This window comes from Setaria italica, chromosome V (assembly GCF_000263155.2).
Source record: "Setaria italica strain Yugu1 chromosome V, Setaria_italica_v2.0, whole genome shotgun sequence".
In the NCBI taxonomy this organism is placed as follows: Eukaryota; Viridiplantae; Streptophyta; class Magnoliopsida; order Poales; family Poaceae; genus Setaria; species Setaria italica.
The window spans coordinates 11,723,731-11,739,435 of NC_028454.1; the positions used below are offsets into that span (position 1 = coordinate 11,723,731).

Consider the following 15,705-nt stretch of genomic DNA (forward strand, 5'->3'; position numbering starts at 1 on the left):
CCGAGCCAGCGCCTATCTGCGCAGAGGACGCGGATGCCCGCTCCACTCACGCACACGGCACACACACCCGCCTGAAACCACATCCATCTGGAGTTCAGGACGGTGGTGATCTGGATGGGCGCAGGCTTGGCTTGGCTTAGACTTTGCTTTGCTTTGGTCCTGGTTGGATACGTTTCTTCTGGCCACATTCGATTATAATTTAAGTAAAGATTTTCTCGCTTCTTAATTTTCGCTTCTCATAGTTCAAATATCTGAAGCGGCTTACCACATAAGCGAGAATTGGTAGAAATAAGCCAAGCGTTTGGCGGTATTCTCGCTTATTTCCACCGATAAGCCGCTTATAAACGGAAACAAATGGGGTCTTCCTCCCCTTTCCGAAAGTGAAAGTGCCGAAGAATGAAAGAAATAAATAAAAGAAAAAAGATTTGTTCGCTCACGTTGCGGTGTTTGCTGATCTCAACGTCTATTGCTTTGCACGTCTGCAGCTTCTCAGCAGAGATTTCGTCATATCTTCTTTCCAGCTTCTACAACTCTACGAGGCAGCACAGCAGCAGAGAATGCCGGTCCATCATATATCAACTCGGCACTAGATAGGATCAAAAGATATGTATAATCATTAATGGGCCTACAACACGACGATGAAGAGCCTGTTTTGTATGCAAGTGCTAACGGATGAAAGTGCTAAAGTTTAGCACCTTTATACATTAGCCTATCCAAACGGGAGAGCTAACGGGAAGGCTAAACTTAGTCCACTCCAAAAAATGCAAAAAATATTAGCTAGTGGAGAGGAGTTAATGGATACTAATGGCTTGTGAAAAGACAAAGGGGGAGAGAAAGGAGGAGGTGAGAAGATAAATGGGAAAAAATGATATTTTATAAAGTTTAGCGCTACCCATTAACTATATTTTCAAACGGGAGTGCTAATAAATGGAAGTGCTAAACTTTAGATGTGAAACTTTAGCGCTAAACTTTAACGATACCATATCCAAACATGCCCTTACGTTCCTCATTCCTCGATCCCTTTTCGTTCCGCGGAAAAGCTTGAAACTACACTACCATGCCACGCACGCGCAGAGAGCATGCTCTGCCGTGCCGTACGTGACGCGGAATGCCAGCCGGGCCGGCGGAGTCACAACACAAAGCTAGGTCCGTCCGCATCGAATTTTAACGGACATGACGTGTGTGGGTGTCCAATCGAGCCACTGCTCCCAGGGCACGCGAAGCACACACAAAGATGACACAGTGGCAAAATGCCCAATAATCTTCCACTTGTGTAGCCTGTCGCCTCAACAAACAATCACCCGGAGGAACGGTCCTCTCCTCTTCTGGCAACCACCCCACCCGGGCGCCGCCAGGCCGGCGTGTGCCCGTATCTGATGCCGGAGCGGCGGTGGAGCCCTTTGCCAAAAAAAGTTTGCGGCGCCCGGCCCGGCCCCGGCCCCTGCTGCAGACTAGTGTTGCCTGTATGAACGCAACCTGTGACCGTGAGGATCGATCAGCTCAGGAGCTGGGGTTGTAGCTAGTGCCGTGCACTGGCGATTGGCGAAGGAACAGTGAACCTGTGCACGCGCACCACCCCGTGCCCGCCCCAGCCGATAAGATGTGGACAGCACAGTACCGCCACTCTCCCGACGGGGCGGCGACCCTGATCGATGGATCGATCAAAGGCGAGCTGGGGGAGCAGCGAATTGCGGCATGTGGTGCATTGCATCGCGTTCGCGCACGCGTCATCTGGAAACGTGCTAGATCTCGGTCTGTCTGCTGCGATAAACAAAAGGCAACCGGGGAACCAGCCATGCAGGTGCCACGAGATTCGACGAGCGCGCGAGCAGAGCAGCAGCATGCCCCCGCAACGGTGCTCACCAACCGCCGGCCTTCTCCTTTCTCCCTTGCGCCGCCTTGCGTGGTGCCCTGGTTGGCAGCACGTCTTGGCTTGGTGGTCGAGCAAAGATGACGATAACTCCATCAAGAAAGCTTCCCATGCGTGCTTCGTCGTCGTAGCACTGAAATTTAGCGGTAACCTTGTTTTTTAATAAAAAAGAAGAAGTCGTACCAACACAATGCGACGACCACCATGCATTGAACTTGATCGAACAGCGAGTGACCGACCAATCATTGCGCAATGCGTAACGCTCGCTCGGTGGTGTATCTCTTGTAACGAAGAGCGAGCAAGGCTTCTTTTTTTTTTGCGTGATGTAGCGAAGTCGAGATCGATGGACTCGCGTCTAAGCGGGCGTACGTACATGGACTAGGCCGCCGGCTCATCGTGGTAGTGGTAGTAGGCCATGTTTAGTTACCTCCAACTCCTAACTTTAACACTATGCAAAAAGAAGATTTCCCATCACATCAAACTTGCGGTACATGCATGGAGTACTAAATGTAGATGAAATTAAAAACTAATTGCACAGTTTGGTTGTACTTTGCGAGACGAATCTTTTAAGCCTAATTAGTCATATTTGAACAATAATTCACAAATACAAACGAAACGCTACAGTGCTGGCACAGTAATTTTGCATCTCCCAAATTAGCCAACTAAACAAGGACGTAGATAGGAAGTACTCCGTACTCCGTAGCTGTTTCTTCCCGGGCCCGTATCTGATGTGCAGCGGCAGCACATGGCTCCCGGGAGAGGCTTCGCCAAAAGCGGCCACCATCATGGCCTCCGCTCTGATAGTCTGATCAGGTAGCCAGGCCCCGGATCGGGGCGCTTTCCTTTTTCTCTATCTGAATCACTTTCCTCCGGCTATGATGGTGATCAACTCATCTCATCTCTTCTCACGTTATATGCTAGCTAGTGGAAGTTGCATTCTGGATCGATCGCCTGTCTTCCCAGAGGCCTGTCTTCTTTCTACGTTATCTGCTACAACATTTTTTTTTTTTGGTTTCTAAAGCTGGTCGCCTCCGTCCTTGCTGCGATATCTTCTTCTTTGAACGGGTCTTGATGTGCGATCGTTCATACGGTATGAACAAGGTCCAGAGCCGAAAAATAGAGGAGCAGGCCCACCACCACCAAATGATAAGGAGTGGCCCATCTAACAGCCCAAGTGCACTTTGTAGGGCCCCCTGGACTACCGCCGCCGCCTGTTTCACAGATTCCACTGCCTGCCTGTCCAGTCCCACACTATGATCAGAGTCCATGTGGCTCTTCTCCTCTCCTTTTGCCTTTCTTTCTCTTGTATTGATTGATACGCATCCAACACACTTTTGAAAACCCAAATGCTGTTGCTTCACAGAAAACTAGAGCTACCTCTTGTTTGTTTTTTGATAGGTTCAACATAGGAAAGGAATCAGCCCAACAAAGAAAAACATAGCGCGTTCTTTTTTCGCGTACTATCTTGAATTCTAGGTGCAATTGGCAGTCCTTTTTCCTCCTAATGAAAACTTGTTGCTAAACTTTCATTTCATCAAGTGGCTTCCACTTCATGTTTGTCACTTCTTTGGAACACGTAGGCTTTCCAAGTGGTGCCTTTCTCCACCGGCCTTTTAACTTTTCCATTCGTTTCCAATCATGTAACTAGCGATCTTTTCCCTCTCCAAATGTAAATTTTGTTGCTATGGAAAAAAAAAAGTGCAGCTCCTCCTGGAGACCTAGCCTCGAGTGAAATCCGACGGAGTTTGCAAGCCCTTCCAAAGTGCTGGTTCAAATCAGTTCAAGTGGCTTCTAATTTGTGCCTGTCACTTCTTTCAAACGGGATTGATACACTTTTCCTAAGTTATTCTGTCCTTTGGCTTTTCAAGTGGTGTCTTTTCCACACACCATTACTTTTAGCTTTTCACTCGCTTCCTCGAGGATATGTTTCGCTTCCAAATGATGTTACCTGGGAATTCAGTTGTCTACCCGAAAATGACGACCATTTCAATTCTCGTCCACACCAATCGTGAACTATAACTTCCCTAACAAAGCATAAAATTCTCGTCCAAGTGTTGAGCACACTGATTCTTTTTTCCACACAAACACACACAAGAGACAAAGACAAAAGCCTTTGGGCTGTTTTTACTGTGTGGAAGGAGCCAAACCAACCACAATGACCATTGGAAATGATTCACATCTTTATTAAAAAGAAGAAGAAGAAATGATTCCCATGGCAGCAGCACAGAAACGGAATGCCAGAACGAATCGGAGCTTTCCTCTGTTTCACGGAGGGGTGCTATGGCGCCTACTGTTGGGGTGTGTAGGGTGCGGTAGGGGAAATGATGGTGCTACATTTGGGGTGGCCGGGGTCAAGTTGCGACGACGCAGCCTGAGACGGTAGCCACCCACGCCCCCCCGGCCCCGTCCATCGCCGGTCGCCGTCCAGCCATGTGGGCCCCGAGCTGACAGCGACAGGAAGATGGCAACACGTTTCGTCTCCTCGTTGGCCGCTTCGCTGCCGGGGGTGGGACCCGCCGAGCAGCCTCCCCGTCTCACTCTACTGTCTCCTCTGCACACTGCACTTGGCTAGAGGGCTAGACAGGTTCACAGCAGGGAGCCGCCATGGTTGCCCTCTTCTGACTCAAAATCGATGAAGATAACTCGATTCCAGAGGCTGAATCTTGAGTTTATCTTCTTCCCTGCAGAATATACATAGGTCTCGCTCGGTTAAGGCCCCGTTTGGAGAACATCAGATTCTCAAAATCCAAAATCCAGAATCTGGATTGCCCTCCAAACATGACAGATTCTGACCCAGATTCTACAATCTAGATTTTGGATTTTGAGAATCCTAGAAGCTGCTCAAAAGTTGATTCTACCAGATTTTGCATGCATATTTTACCATTTTGCCTAGCAACCTTCTAGATAATTATCCAATCTGCTATTGTCCACTCTTTTGGGTAGCAAGGGCATAAAAGACATCTATTCAACAAGCTACTATACAATCAGATTTTGGAATTTATGATCCAAACAACACCGTCCAGATTTTGCTTAGAATCTAGATTCTAGAAATCCATCTAAAATCTAGATTTCAAAATCCACAACTGGATCCAAACGGAGCCTAAAATCAAGATCTTCCCAGTTCTCATGAACCATAGAATCAAGGTGACATGCATAGAAACTGAGCCCTCTGCCATCCAACTGTTGGGGATAGGATAATCCCAACTCACACAGACAAAATCATCATTTGAAGAAAAGAAAAAAAAAGATAATGCATGTATGGGCTGGCAGTTATATTTGGACATGCAGCCAATTGAAGGAGAATTGTGCATACACTCCGTTTAGTTGTTGGATCTTGGAACATATGAAGCAGAGGACTTGCTAACAACCTAACTTGTGCCTTGTAGAACTATCGGTACTCCTTTGGTAGACAGATCATCTTCAGGGTAGACAACCTCCATGACTCGCCATGGACGTGACCAGTTGATATTTGCAAAACGACGCGTGCTAATTCTATAAAAGGAACCTCTCGCTCTGCCACTGTTTGACGTTTCGTTTTCTGTACAACATACTTGGCAAACCAAGAACCCAAGAACACTATTAAAAAAAAAGTCCTTATAACCTAGCTAATCCAGCCGAGATGTACAGAACATGCTAATCAGATAGCATGACATCACATGGAACTCAGCTTCAAAATTCTCCAATTCAGTTTAGCGTCTCCATTTGCAACGCTGTTTTTACAAGGTTAGGTTAGGATGGCAACGCTTTATTGAAAACTTATTTTTGAAAGAAAACAACTATAGTAAGAAATAGAAAGAGCAAATGCAGCCATGGCCAAAACGCATGAGCTTATCTTATCCAACGCCCTCTCCTCTATCCAACACCGCCATTTTTGTCACATTCACTCGAATGCATCTACTGTGATCACGCGCGGGACCCAGCGGCCACCGAGCTGCCTCATCAGCCACTCATATTCGAGTTGTTCGTGCCAAACAGGACCAAAGGTTAGACAGGTCTTTTGTTACTACTTGCATGTGACAACAAAGCCAACATTTTCCCTCAATTTTCTTCTTTTTTCCAAAACAGATTCTTTATTTTCTTAGAGTGATTCATTTCTTTCTCCACATGTTCTGTTTTTTTTTAAAAAAAACTATTTCATTACTACTCCACGTAAAAGAAAATGAATACAATGTACTTTGCAACCTCAGATATGATCATGTGAAGATCCGTTTGTACCCCCGGTAGGATTCATATAATGCAAAAAGAAAGAACACGGAAGGATAAAGCGATGCCGTCGAGCAGATTCGCTCCACTTTTCCTCCGGTTTATAAGGGCAGCAAGAGAGCAGCACAACACGCTCATCGCACTCCTGGCTCCTGACGCTTGGCAGAGAGGGAGAGTGATCAATTGGCAGGCAACCGTTGCTTGGCGGGGCGGCCAACGACCATCGCCCATCGCTAGCTAGCTGCTTCGTCCTCCTGCCGTCCTGCGTGAGTGCCTGAGTGGGGAGGATCGATGCTCTCGTTTCCCTTCCCGGTGCCTGCTCGCTCCTGCTCCGACCTTGGAATCTTGACCTTGGAACCTTGTTCCTCGCCTATCTCTACACCCTACCCTAGCTTCTAGCTACCGTGCAGGCGGCCAGCGAGTCAGCGACCGAGCTGCGAGCTAGAGAGAGAGAGAGGAGCTCTCTTTCCGTGCGAGTGTGCGACTCAGACCTTGCTCACCTGCAGCTTTGAATGCTCAGGGCTCGGTCAGGGCCTGAAAGCACTCGAGCCTTGTCCCTTGCTCGCAAACCCTTGCCGCCTTTTGGTCACCTCGGGCGCCGCGCGGAGCAGCACCTGTGCTCTGCCCTGTCCTCCCCCTGCCCTGTTCACCGCTCTCTTCTTCTCGCTGGCCTGCCAGGCAGGGGGCAGCCTTTCCTCGCCGGTCGCCATCTCCCATTTATAAATCCGCTCCCCTCCTGCTTGCCTCTCCTGCTCCGTGCTCTGCTCCTGCTTGTGTGAGTGACCCGTGACCGTGAGCTTCCTTCTGTTGGGCCATGTTTAGTTACTCCCAACTCCTAACTTTGACACTATGCAAAAAGAAGATTCCCCATCACATCAAACTTGCGGTACATGCATGGAGTACTAAATGTAGATGAAATTAAAAACTAATTGCACAGTTTTGTTGTACTTTGCGAGACGAATCTTTTGAGCCTAATTAGTCAATATTTGGACAATAATTCACAAATACAAACGAAACGCTACAGTGTGCTACAGTGCTGTAACAGTAATTTGGCACCTCCCAAATTCCCCAACTAAACAAGGCCTTGGTGAGCTTGCTCTGCACGGCCTGAGCCCTGAGGTGAGGGAGAGAGATACTAGGGCGGTGACCATGGCATGGCGGGGCCGGCTCGGGGAGACCGCGGACAGCGGCCTCGAGCTCAGCCTTGGCCTCCCGGCCTACTTCGCCAAGACCTCATCAGGTTAGTTTGCCAAGAACTGCTTCTTGTTTCTTCTGTTGCAAATGGCTAGCAGCTCCGTGTTCTGATCTTGACGCCTCTGTTTCCTTGGCGGCCTCAGGGTTGGACGCCGGCGAGGATCCCGGCGACGCTGCTGCTTTTGCTCTCCAGGCCACCAAAGGGAGCGATGGCTCCAAGGCAAGGTTGGCTTCTTCTTCCTGGTCCCAGAGCTTTGATCTCTCTGTTCCCTTTCTGAAAAAAAATGTTAAATTTTGATAATCCGTTGTCAGGGTGAGGCCTGCAGCTGCTGCTCCGGTGGTGGGGTGGCCGCCGGTGCGGTCGTTCAGGAGGAACCTGGCGTCCACCAGGCAGTCGCCGCAGTCGTCGTCGGCTCATCATCAGGACGGCGGAGTTAAGGGAGGCCGCGGCGCCAAGGGAGGCGGCGCCGGCGAGGGCGGGCACAAGGGCGGCGGTCTGTTCGTGAAGATCAACATGGACGGAGTGCCCATCGGGCGGAAGGTGGACCTCACGGCGTACGGCGGCTACGCCGAGCTCTCCGCCGCCGTCGGCAAGCTCTTCCGCGGCCTGCTCGCCGGTACGTACTCCATCGCCGCCTCGTTTGTTCCAAGAACCGTGTATGCGTGCTCGCGTTGTCTGATCATGCGAGAAAAAAAATTCCCTCGATTGCGCAGCCCAGAGGGACCCGCCCGCCGCCGCGGTGGGCCGGCGCTGCGGCGAGGAGGCGGCGGGGGAGGAGGCCGAGGAGCCCGTGATCGGCGGCGAGTACACACTGGTGTACGAGGACGAGGAGGGCGACCGGGTGCTGGTCGGCGACGTCCCCTGGGAGTAAGTCTGAACGGGATCAAAATCAGCTAGCATGTCTGTCCGCATCAGTCACGATGTCGATTTCATGGAATTCTCACGTGCCCAATTGACATCTCTCCTCCGCCGCAGGATGTTCGTGGCCACCGCGAAGAGGCTGCGCGTGCTCAAGAGCTCCGACCTGCCGGCCTCGTCGGTGAGTCCCAAGTGGAACTTCTTGACCCCCACAGCTTCCTGCTTTCGAGTTCATCAGTTCAACCAAACCAGTGAATGAATTGACACGCATATGGTTCTCTTCTTTTTTGCAGCTGAGAGCAGGCGGGGGCAGGAAGAGGGCTGCAGCCGACTGCCGAACAGCTGAACCATGCTCTGCTCCACGCATCACCTGATCACCAGCTTGTAGAGAAGTCACAATCCCAAGTGGAGGATTGGCCTGGCCTGCCTGCCTCTCGGCCTCTGGCCTTTTTTTGATGTCTTTCTGTGTTGCTGCTAATAGTAGTGGGTACTAGTATATGAGAGGGAGGGAACAAAGCCATGACGGTATTAGGGTCATGTAATGCAATATTAGTGCTGCTTGTGCTCCAAACAGCAGCAATGGTAGCAGGACCTGTTCATGAATCTATGGTCTAATTGAATCAATGGCAGGCCATCTCGGTGGGCGGTGGCGCAATGCGAAACTGTATGCGTGCGTCTAATTGTAGCGTGTCGTGCTGGTTGATCCTGAAAGTGGAGTCAGTTCTGAAGATCATAGGTGAAATCTGAATTCTGATGTTCTGAACTTGTATCGTTTGAGTGGAACCGAACATCGCACGAGCTCGGCCTTCGGCCCGTTACGAGGGCTCAATACTATCCCGGCCCAACTAACAGCACGCGGCGAGGGCAGCCCACCCACCGTGCGGCACGAATCTTCGCGATCAATCGCATGGCCCTGGACCGTCACGAGTAGACCCTGTAACCCCCTCGCCTCTGTTTTTCTCTTCTTCCCCAAAGTGTGCTGCTGCCGTCGAGCCGACCTCGAGACGGGGCCCGAGTTGGTTGCTTCTTCGCTGCACGTCTGATTTGAATCCGTTCTCATGTGCGGTCGCGCGCCATCTCCGTTTCTATACGCGTTTTTTTTTGGCCTGTACGGACGGTTCGCATGGCGAGGTAGGGTTTGCCTTGCCCCTGTGCTGTTCCCGCTTCCGTGCTTGGATTCTGTTGCCATTGGCGGAACAAAGCAGGTGAAGGTGCTAGGTTTCCTCGATAGTTAGGTTTCCATTCATCTGATCGATTCGCGTATGTTGAAAGTGCGGTTCTTATGTATGCTCTGGAGGATTTGCCTAAGAAGTTCATAAGATGTCTCCCTTCGTTGTTTTTTTCGATTGTGTTATTATTTTAGATGTTGTTCGATTTTAGATGTTATTATCTTTCGCGTATGTTGTTTGAGTGGTGGTGAGATTGAGTTAAAGACCGCTGCCCATGTAATCTGAGTCTATAAACGGAAAAAACGGAACAGCAAGCATTACTGGAATTTTATTTGCATAGCCTCATTGCTGGAATTGAAGCGAAGTTGTAACGCCATAAGGGAAGCCTAGGATAAGGTTTACTGAAGTGTTTTGGTCGCTGTGCAGGATGGTTGTGTCAATGGATGTCCCTGCCAAGGGAGGCTTCAGCTTTGATCTGTGCCTGAGGAATGGCATGCTGGAGAAGGAGGGCCTCAAGGGTCCTGGTTTCAGAAAGACTGGGACTACTATTGTCGGTCTAGTTTTTGCGGTATGTATGGGATATATCCACTGCTTTCTTGATATCTTCTGAATGCGATTCAAATTATTTTTAAGGGGATATAGTAGGGAGAAGCCCTGCTTCCGGTAAATCAGGTTCCATAAGCCTGAAAGTACTGCATAAGTAATGAAGTAGGAATTTCATCCGCTAATCAATTTACTTTTTTTTTTGGATAGCGATATGGCAGATTAGTTGATCCTCTCATTATGTGCCGGTAGCAGAGTTGAGTTGTTTTAATAGCCTGCATTCCATTCAGTATTAGTGATTTTTAGATGTCAGGAAAATAGAGCCACCTTCCAGTCTGAGCAACTTCATTGTGAACAAACATCAATGGTTATCATTTTATCTCATCTCTTGATAATGCCATTTAACAATGATATGTGCTTGTGAAGTTGAGCTCCTTAATATATAAGGGCTATCATCCAAGTCACCTTCACTTTAAATCTTAATTCACAGATTAAAGTATTTAACAACTGTTGCTTAGGGTGGAAGGATAGTTAATGCTGTGAATAATCTCCGCGCTCCATTCCAAATACTTTAGCATATTTATCTGTTGCATGTTATAGTTTATGACACGGCATAGCCAGGAAATTAGCTGGTGTAAATTTTTAATTTGATGCACTGGCTGGCAAGTTGGCATGCAGCTGATTGATAGAACTACTCATACGCTTTCTGTTCTTTCCATGTGCATTATGGTTTTACCTTTTAGGCACATATATGCCTTGCGCATTTGTGTGATATATACCTTGGATCATTGTATGTTGTTTTCTAGGATGGTGTTGTTCTTGGGGCAGACACACGGGCAACTGAGGGACCTATAGTTGCTGACAAGAACTGTGAGAAAATTCATTATATGGCACCAAATATCTATTGCTGTGGAGCAGGAACTGCTGCTGATACGGAGGCCGTAACAGGTAGGATTAGTCATACTGCACTTGTTTGTTGCATGTCATCTGTTTCATTGACAAGAAGATAATTATTATACCTTTTTTCCCTAGATATGGTTAGTTCCCAGCTGGAGCTCCACCGATATGCAACTGCTCGTGAATCAAGAGTTGTAACAACTCTTACACTCTTAAAGTCACACCTTTTTAGGTCATCCTCGCTCTCTCACACTCGAAAGTTCTTGTGTATGTTAAGTAGTACTACGATCAATTTCAGTTTGGAGTTGACATCTGACTTGGTATGTTGTTTGATTGAAGATATCAAGGTCATATTAGCGCTGCCCTTGTTCTTGGTGGAGTTGATTGTACTGGACCACATCTACACACAGTGAGTACAATTATTTGCCTGATCCACCACAAAGAAAGATTCAAATATGGCATCGTTGACTTTGTCACGCACAGGTCTATCCACATGGCTCAACAGACACTACCATTTGCCGCAATGGGTTCAGGGTCCCTTGCTGCAATGTCAGTTTCTGAATCAAAGTACAAAGAAGGTCTGACAGTAAGTGCCACAACATTTTAAGCTATGCAGAATATTTTTCTCTTTATATTTCCTTTTTTTTTGTGTCAAACCCTTAGCACTATTGTTTCTCTTGAGTGGAGGCACTTGGTTCTTTTTTATTTGAGAACTTTTGCTTTTTAAAAAATTCTGACTTCTGTTGTCTAATTGGCCAGAGGGAGGAGGGAATACAACTTGTATCAGAAGCAATTCGTGCTGGTATCTACAATGACTTGGGTAGTGGCAGCAATGTCGATGTCTGTGTAATCACCGAGGTATAGGCGTATGGCTATATACGACGAGCTGCATGTGATTAAAATGCCATGTTCTGTAGAGTTTACGAAGGTAGTGATGTGATTGTCCTGCAAGGCCTCAAGAAACAAAGGAAGCAAAATGCTTACGATTAAGGATCAATAGTATCACAGAAAATTTTGATATAGTTTTGTTTGATCAGTGATAACTTGTGTCATGTATGGCCTATGGGGCATGCTTGACGAACACAAATCCTTTACTAGGACTGTTTCACAAGCGCATCGAATGATGGACATAATTCCTTTACTAGGACTGTTTCACAAGCACATTGAATGATTGAATGATGTCTAGATGTGCAAATGTTCGCCAATATCCAGTAGTAGCATCAAAGTGTAAAGGCATACCAGGGAGTCTAGAAGTATTGCCACAATGGTCCAATACAGAGGCTGGGAATGTTTGTGACTCAGCTTGGACTTTATCTGACAAGTGTCTTATTGATGTTTCCAGGGTAAAACTGAATATTTGAGGAACCACGAGCTGCCAAATCCAAGGACTTACGTCAGCTCCAAGGGATACAGCTTTGTCCAGGGACAGACTGGTAAGAACTTGCATCACTTCTTTGGTGTTTCATGTTTTTTTTGGAAATAGTTTTGGTGTTTCATGTTATTAGCACATAAGGCTTTGAGAACTATAGCTCATTCTCTTGTTTGCACTTTGCAGAGGTACTGTCGACGAAGATCACTCCATTGAAACCAAAGGGTGAGGTTACCGCCGGTGATGCTATGGAAGAATGATCAATTGATCATGTATGCTGGCTCTACATCTGTGGCCAGACTATATGTTTATAGGGAACTTAAGCAATGAAGGAATCACTTCTACTTTTTCTTTGTTGCAAGTGCTGGATTAACGCTTAATGGTGCTTTGAGCACATTTTTTAAAGAAAAGCTTGGTGCATTTGCCAGCGTTAACTATTATCCAAAATCCATGCTTGTTACTAGATTTAACATGGGCGTCTTTGTGTAGCTTCGATAAGGATGAGAGAAAAGAAAGTGGAAATCATCTTGTTCAGCAATTTTACAGCCGATGGTTCATGCATAAAATAAATGGTTAAAAGGTCAAAAGTTATGAGATTTCATGATTAGAAAATCTCTGCAACTCCGCTGTTATTGGAACTATGCAAAGTCACTTCGTCAAGCCTCGTTTCGGTTACAGATTGCTTCAGCTCCAGCATTGTGAACTGCACATACTGGACTGTTAAGATGTGGGAAAGAAATTCCAGCTGCTTTGCTAGTTAATCTTCCCTACATGTGTGGCAAATACTTTTGCCAGCTATTGCTATATCACTCAACATTTCTGTACTGAGATTGCGAAGCTGCAATCAGGGCAGCACCTATTCCTGAACCGTCATCTGCATGCTTGACGGCCACTGACTTGGAGGCATACTCTGCAAGCAACTCGCCCAGTGTGATCTCCAAGCATTCGCGGAATTTGGTGTAGTGCTCGAACAGTCCTCCATCAATGGCGATGACTGATCGTTGCTCCTGGGCATTGCCATCTCTCCCAAGCTTCTTGAGGATCCCTGCAAGACCTGCAGCAGCCAGCCGGGCTGCCCTTCTTGCCACGATATCACAAATTTCGACGACCAATTTTCGAGTCTCCAAGGATGTACCTGTTATCTGCACATGAGCACATATTATCTTAACTCTGTTACATCAGGCAAAGGAACAAAACTGTGGCACAGAGATCACCAAGTCAACATACCTCTAGGTTTTCTTCCAGTTTTTCAGCAACAATCTTGAGATCAGGCGTTTCATCATGGTGCATTGCAGAAATATGTGGGGTCCTGTGTGTGAACCACAGAAACCAACATTTATCAGCACAAGTCAAGGTTGAATTGAATTTCAGGGTCTGTTCAATTAGAACATCAAATTTGACGAAGTACCAACAGAAACATGCATTTAAAATCAATGTTTTGCATCCCTAATTCCTGATTATAACATCAGCATAAACTACATAGAAGCCAAGCAGACAACATACCGCAAAAGGAAATGGGTTTTGAGCTTAGTGTGATCAATATTGCCGAAAATTGAGGATTGCAACGACATTTTAAGGAGAACCCTCCTTACAATTTCGCCTAAATACATTCCTGACATTAACTTCTCGTAGATCTGAAAGGAGTCGAAAGCAAGACAGCTACATGAGAAACCAACAGTATGAAAAAAGGACTTCATCTTCTATACGGATAGACCTGCCTGCTCTCCCGGATTTAAGCTCTCCTTATCTAACTCTCGATCATATTCAGTGACAGGAAGATGGGATGAACAGAAGTTACCCCATTCCATGTTGATAACCTGAGACACAGGAAAAGCAGTAAAGAAGTTATTTACAAATTATTTTTTATAAAAAGTAGCACAATCCAACAAAGATGTATTCTCTGGTTACTAATAGTTTAGTGAAAATAATGGCCTCAAAGCTTACCATATCCCCCGAATTGGGCAATTCACCTTCCCATTTTGGAATGGAGTTTGCCTTCTCAACATATGCTGCATTTGTGCCAGTTCCAAATATCACACCAGCAACAACATCTCTGTCATAGTATCTTGCTCCAGCTAGAGTTCCAACAGCATCATTAATCTGCTTCATCAAAAGATCTGTTGAAACCACAAATTGCTTGATTTATTGAAGGCAATCCGATATACAAAATCTGTTGACACTCACCAGTGCAGCCACATGCATGTCGAGACCTTGCTTCTCCATAGCTGTTTGCAATTCAGCCACAACATCTTCACCTACCTGATTTCAGAGAAATTAATGTGATGGAAGGTTTTCAATAAACAACCAAGTTCATAACTTTCACTGCAGATAATTGATCCAACAAACACAGTTACTAAAGCAGCTTCAGAATAGAAAAAATCATTACGATCATAAGGTAGCAGCAAGCCAGCAATGCAGGATCTTTGAGGTGCTTAGTAGACATGATTTTTACAATGAACGAAGACTTGGCTCATGGGCACATGGAGACTTACAGCATCATCAATGGAAAATGCCTTTGTCCACTTGACAAGGGTACCCGAAGCAACTGAACGTTGCTTCACTGGGAATGAAAATGTGAACCCTAGCTCTCGCTTTTTTCCATTTGATAATACGTTAGCGCACTTCTCCTCATCAGCAACAAACTTAGCCAATTCAGAAGCAATGAAACCAAAAAGCTCCTAACATTTTGCAAATGCATATGTCAGATCCAAATCAACCGCGGTAACTGAATCTGAACATCTATACTTACCGAGGAGCTCCCTGACATCAACTGTGGAGGAATACTGACTTCTCTGGACTCACGGTTAACAACATGCTTCTCAATCCCACCCAACTGCACCCTCAAGACACGGAAATTTGTTCCTCCTAGGTCCAATCCATAGAACAAACCTTCCTCTCTCCTGAATTCAGTAGTATAAAAGTAAACAATTGTAATGGCGCACTCAAGACAAGGATAAATTTGCATTGAAATCTGCAATCTTTGCCAACCACCCTTAGATTATACTAACAAAAGCACAAAATTAACCATGCTTCTTCTAGTTTGGCCCCCCTCTGAATTTCTTGCCAAGCTCCGCCACTGGCTGAATCAATGTTTCATGCTAAACAGGAGCGCAGTCAATTGACCATGAGAACGTAATTTCTTTCCTAGTCGTATCAGGGGGCGTTTGGTTCCTTTGCTTATTTTTAGCACGTGTCACATCGAATGTTTGGATACTAATTAGGAGTATTAAACGCAGACTATTTACAAAAATCTTCTCCTAGCTTGGACTAACATACAAGTCCAATTTGTGTTTCGCCTGCATCTGTTTGTAAAATGCACATGTTTTCATTATTACAGCTAGCTGGGTTCTTATTCGTTCCCATAGGATGCATCTTTGACTGCAACAGCTAGTAGTAAGTTATCAGTCGCTTTTCTGTCCTATATACCCAAATCCATGGATAAAGGCTGATCGTTCCTATATGCTTGGACAATATTTGGCATCGCTTTGTAGTATGATGTTTGCCATTTGATTTGGGAAGCACACGTAGATGCGCGTGCTTATGTTTCAACATGTACGTAACGTAACCTGGTTAGGGATTAGTGGTATCAATTAATAAATCA

At 46.4% G+C, this 15,705-nt stretch overlaps 2 protein-coding genes and 1 pseudogene across 2 annotated transcripts in view; 2 read left to right on the forward strand and 1 right to left on the reverse strand.

Moving 5' to 3' along the window:
* The first annotated feature begins 6,157 nt into the window (after positions 1–6,157).
* LOC101776224 (auxin-responsive protein IAA2) lies at positions 6,158–8,858 on the forward strand. Its single transcript, XM_004968405.3, has 7 exons — positions 6,158–6,880; positions 7,158–7,313; positions 7,411–7,492; positions 7,580–7,884; positions 7,982–8,135; positions 8,244–8,307; positions 8,420–8,858. The coding sequence occupies exons 2-7, from the start codon at positions 7,223–7,225 to the stop codon at positions 8,498–8,500; spliced, it is 777 nt and encodes a 258-aa protein (XP_004968462.1). The 5' UTR covers positions 6,158–6,880; positions 7,158–7,222; the 3' UTR covers positions 8,501–8,858.
* Positions 8,859–9,722: 864 nt separating this feature from the next.
* Positions 9,723–12,364, forward strand: LOC101775822 (annotated as a pseudogene).
* A 313-nt stretch (positions 12,365–12,677) lies between these two features.
* The window catches only part of LOC101775414 (hexokinase-8), a 4,442-nt gene continuing 1,414 nt past the window's right edge, over positions 12,678–15,705 (reverse strand). Inside the window, exons 2-9 of the mRNA XM_004968403.3 lie at positions 14,854–15,004; positions 14,597–14,782; positions 14,289–14,363; positions 14,049–14,204; positions 13,823–13,921; positions 13,608–13,738; positions 13,332–13,413; positions 12,678–13,246 (exon numbers count right to left, since the gene is read on the reverse strand). Of these exons, the coding sequence (XP_004968460.1) occupies positions 12,911–13,246; positions 13,332–13,413; positions 13,608–13,738; positions 13,823–13,921; positions 14,049–14,204; positions 14,289–14,363; positions 14,597–14,782; positions 14,854–15,004 (1,216 nt within the window). The 3' untranslated portion in view covers positions 12,678–12,910. The remainder of the gene's footprint in view (positions 13,247–13,331; positions 13,414–13,607; positions 13,739–13,822; positions 13,922–14,048; positions 14,205–14,288; positions 14,364–14,596; positions 14,783–14,853; positions 15,005–15,705) is intronic.

What these genes read in the sequence shown, in the direction of transcription:
- LOC101776224 (XM_004968405.3), top strand. Translation starts at nt 7,223, where the DNA reads ATGGCATGGCGGGGCCGGCTCGGGGAGACCGCGGACAGCGGCCTCGAG. An exon ending in CTTCGCCAAGACCTCATCAG is followed by an intron (nt 7,314 to 7,410) that starts GTTAGTTTGCCA and finishes TGGCGGCCTCAG; the next exon opens with GGTTGGACGCCGGCGAGGAT. An exon ending in AGCGATGGCTCCAAGGCAAG is followed by an intron (nt 7,493 to 7,579) that starts GTTGGCTTCTTC and finishes ATCCGTTGTCAG; the next exon opens with GGTGAGGCCTGCAGCTGCTG.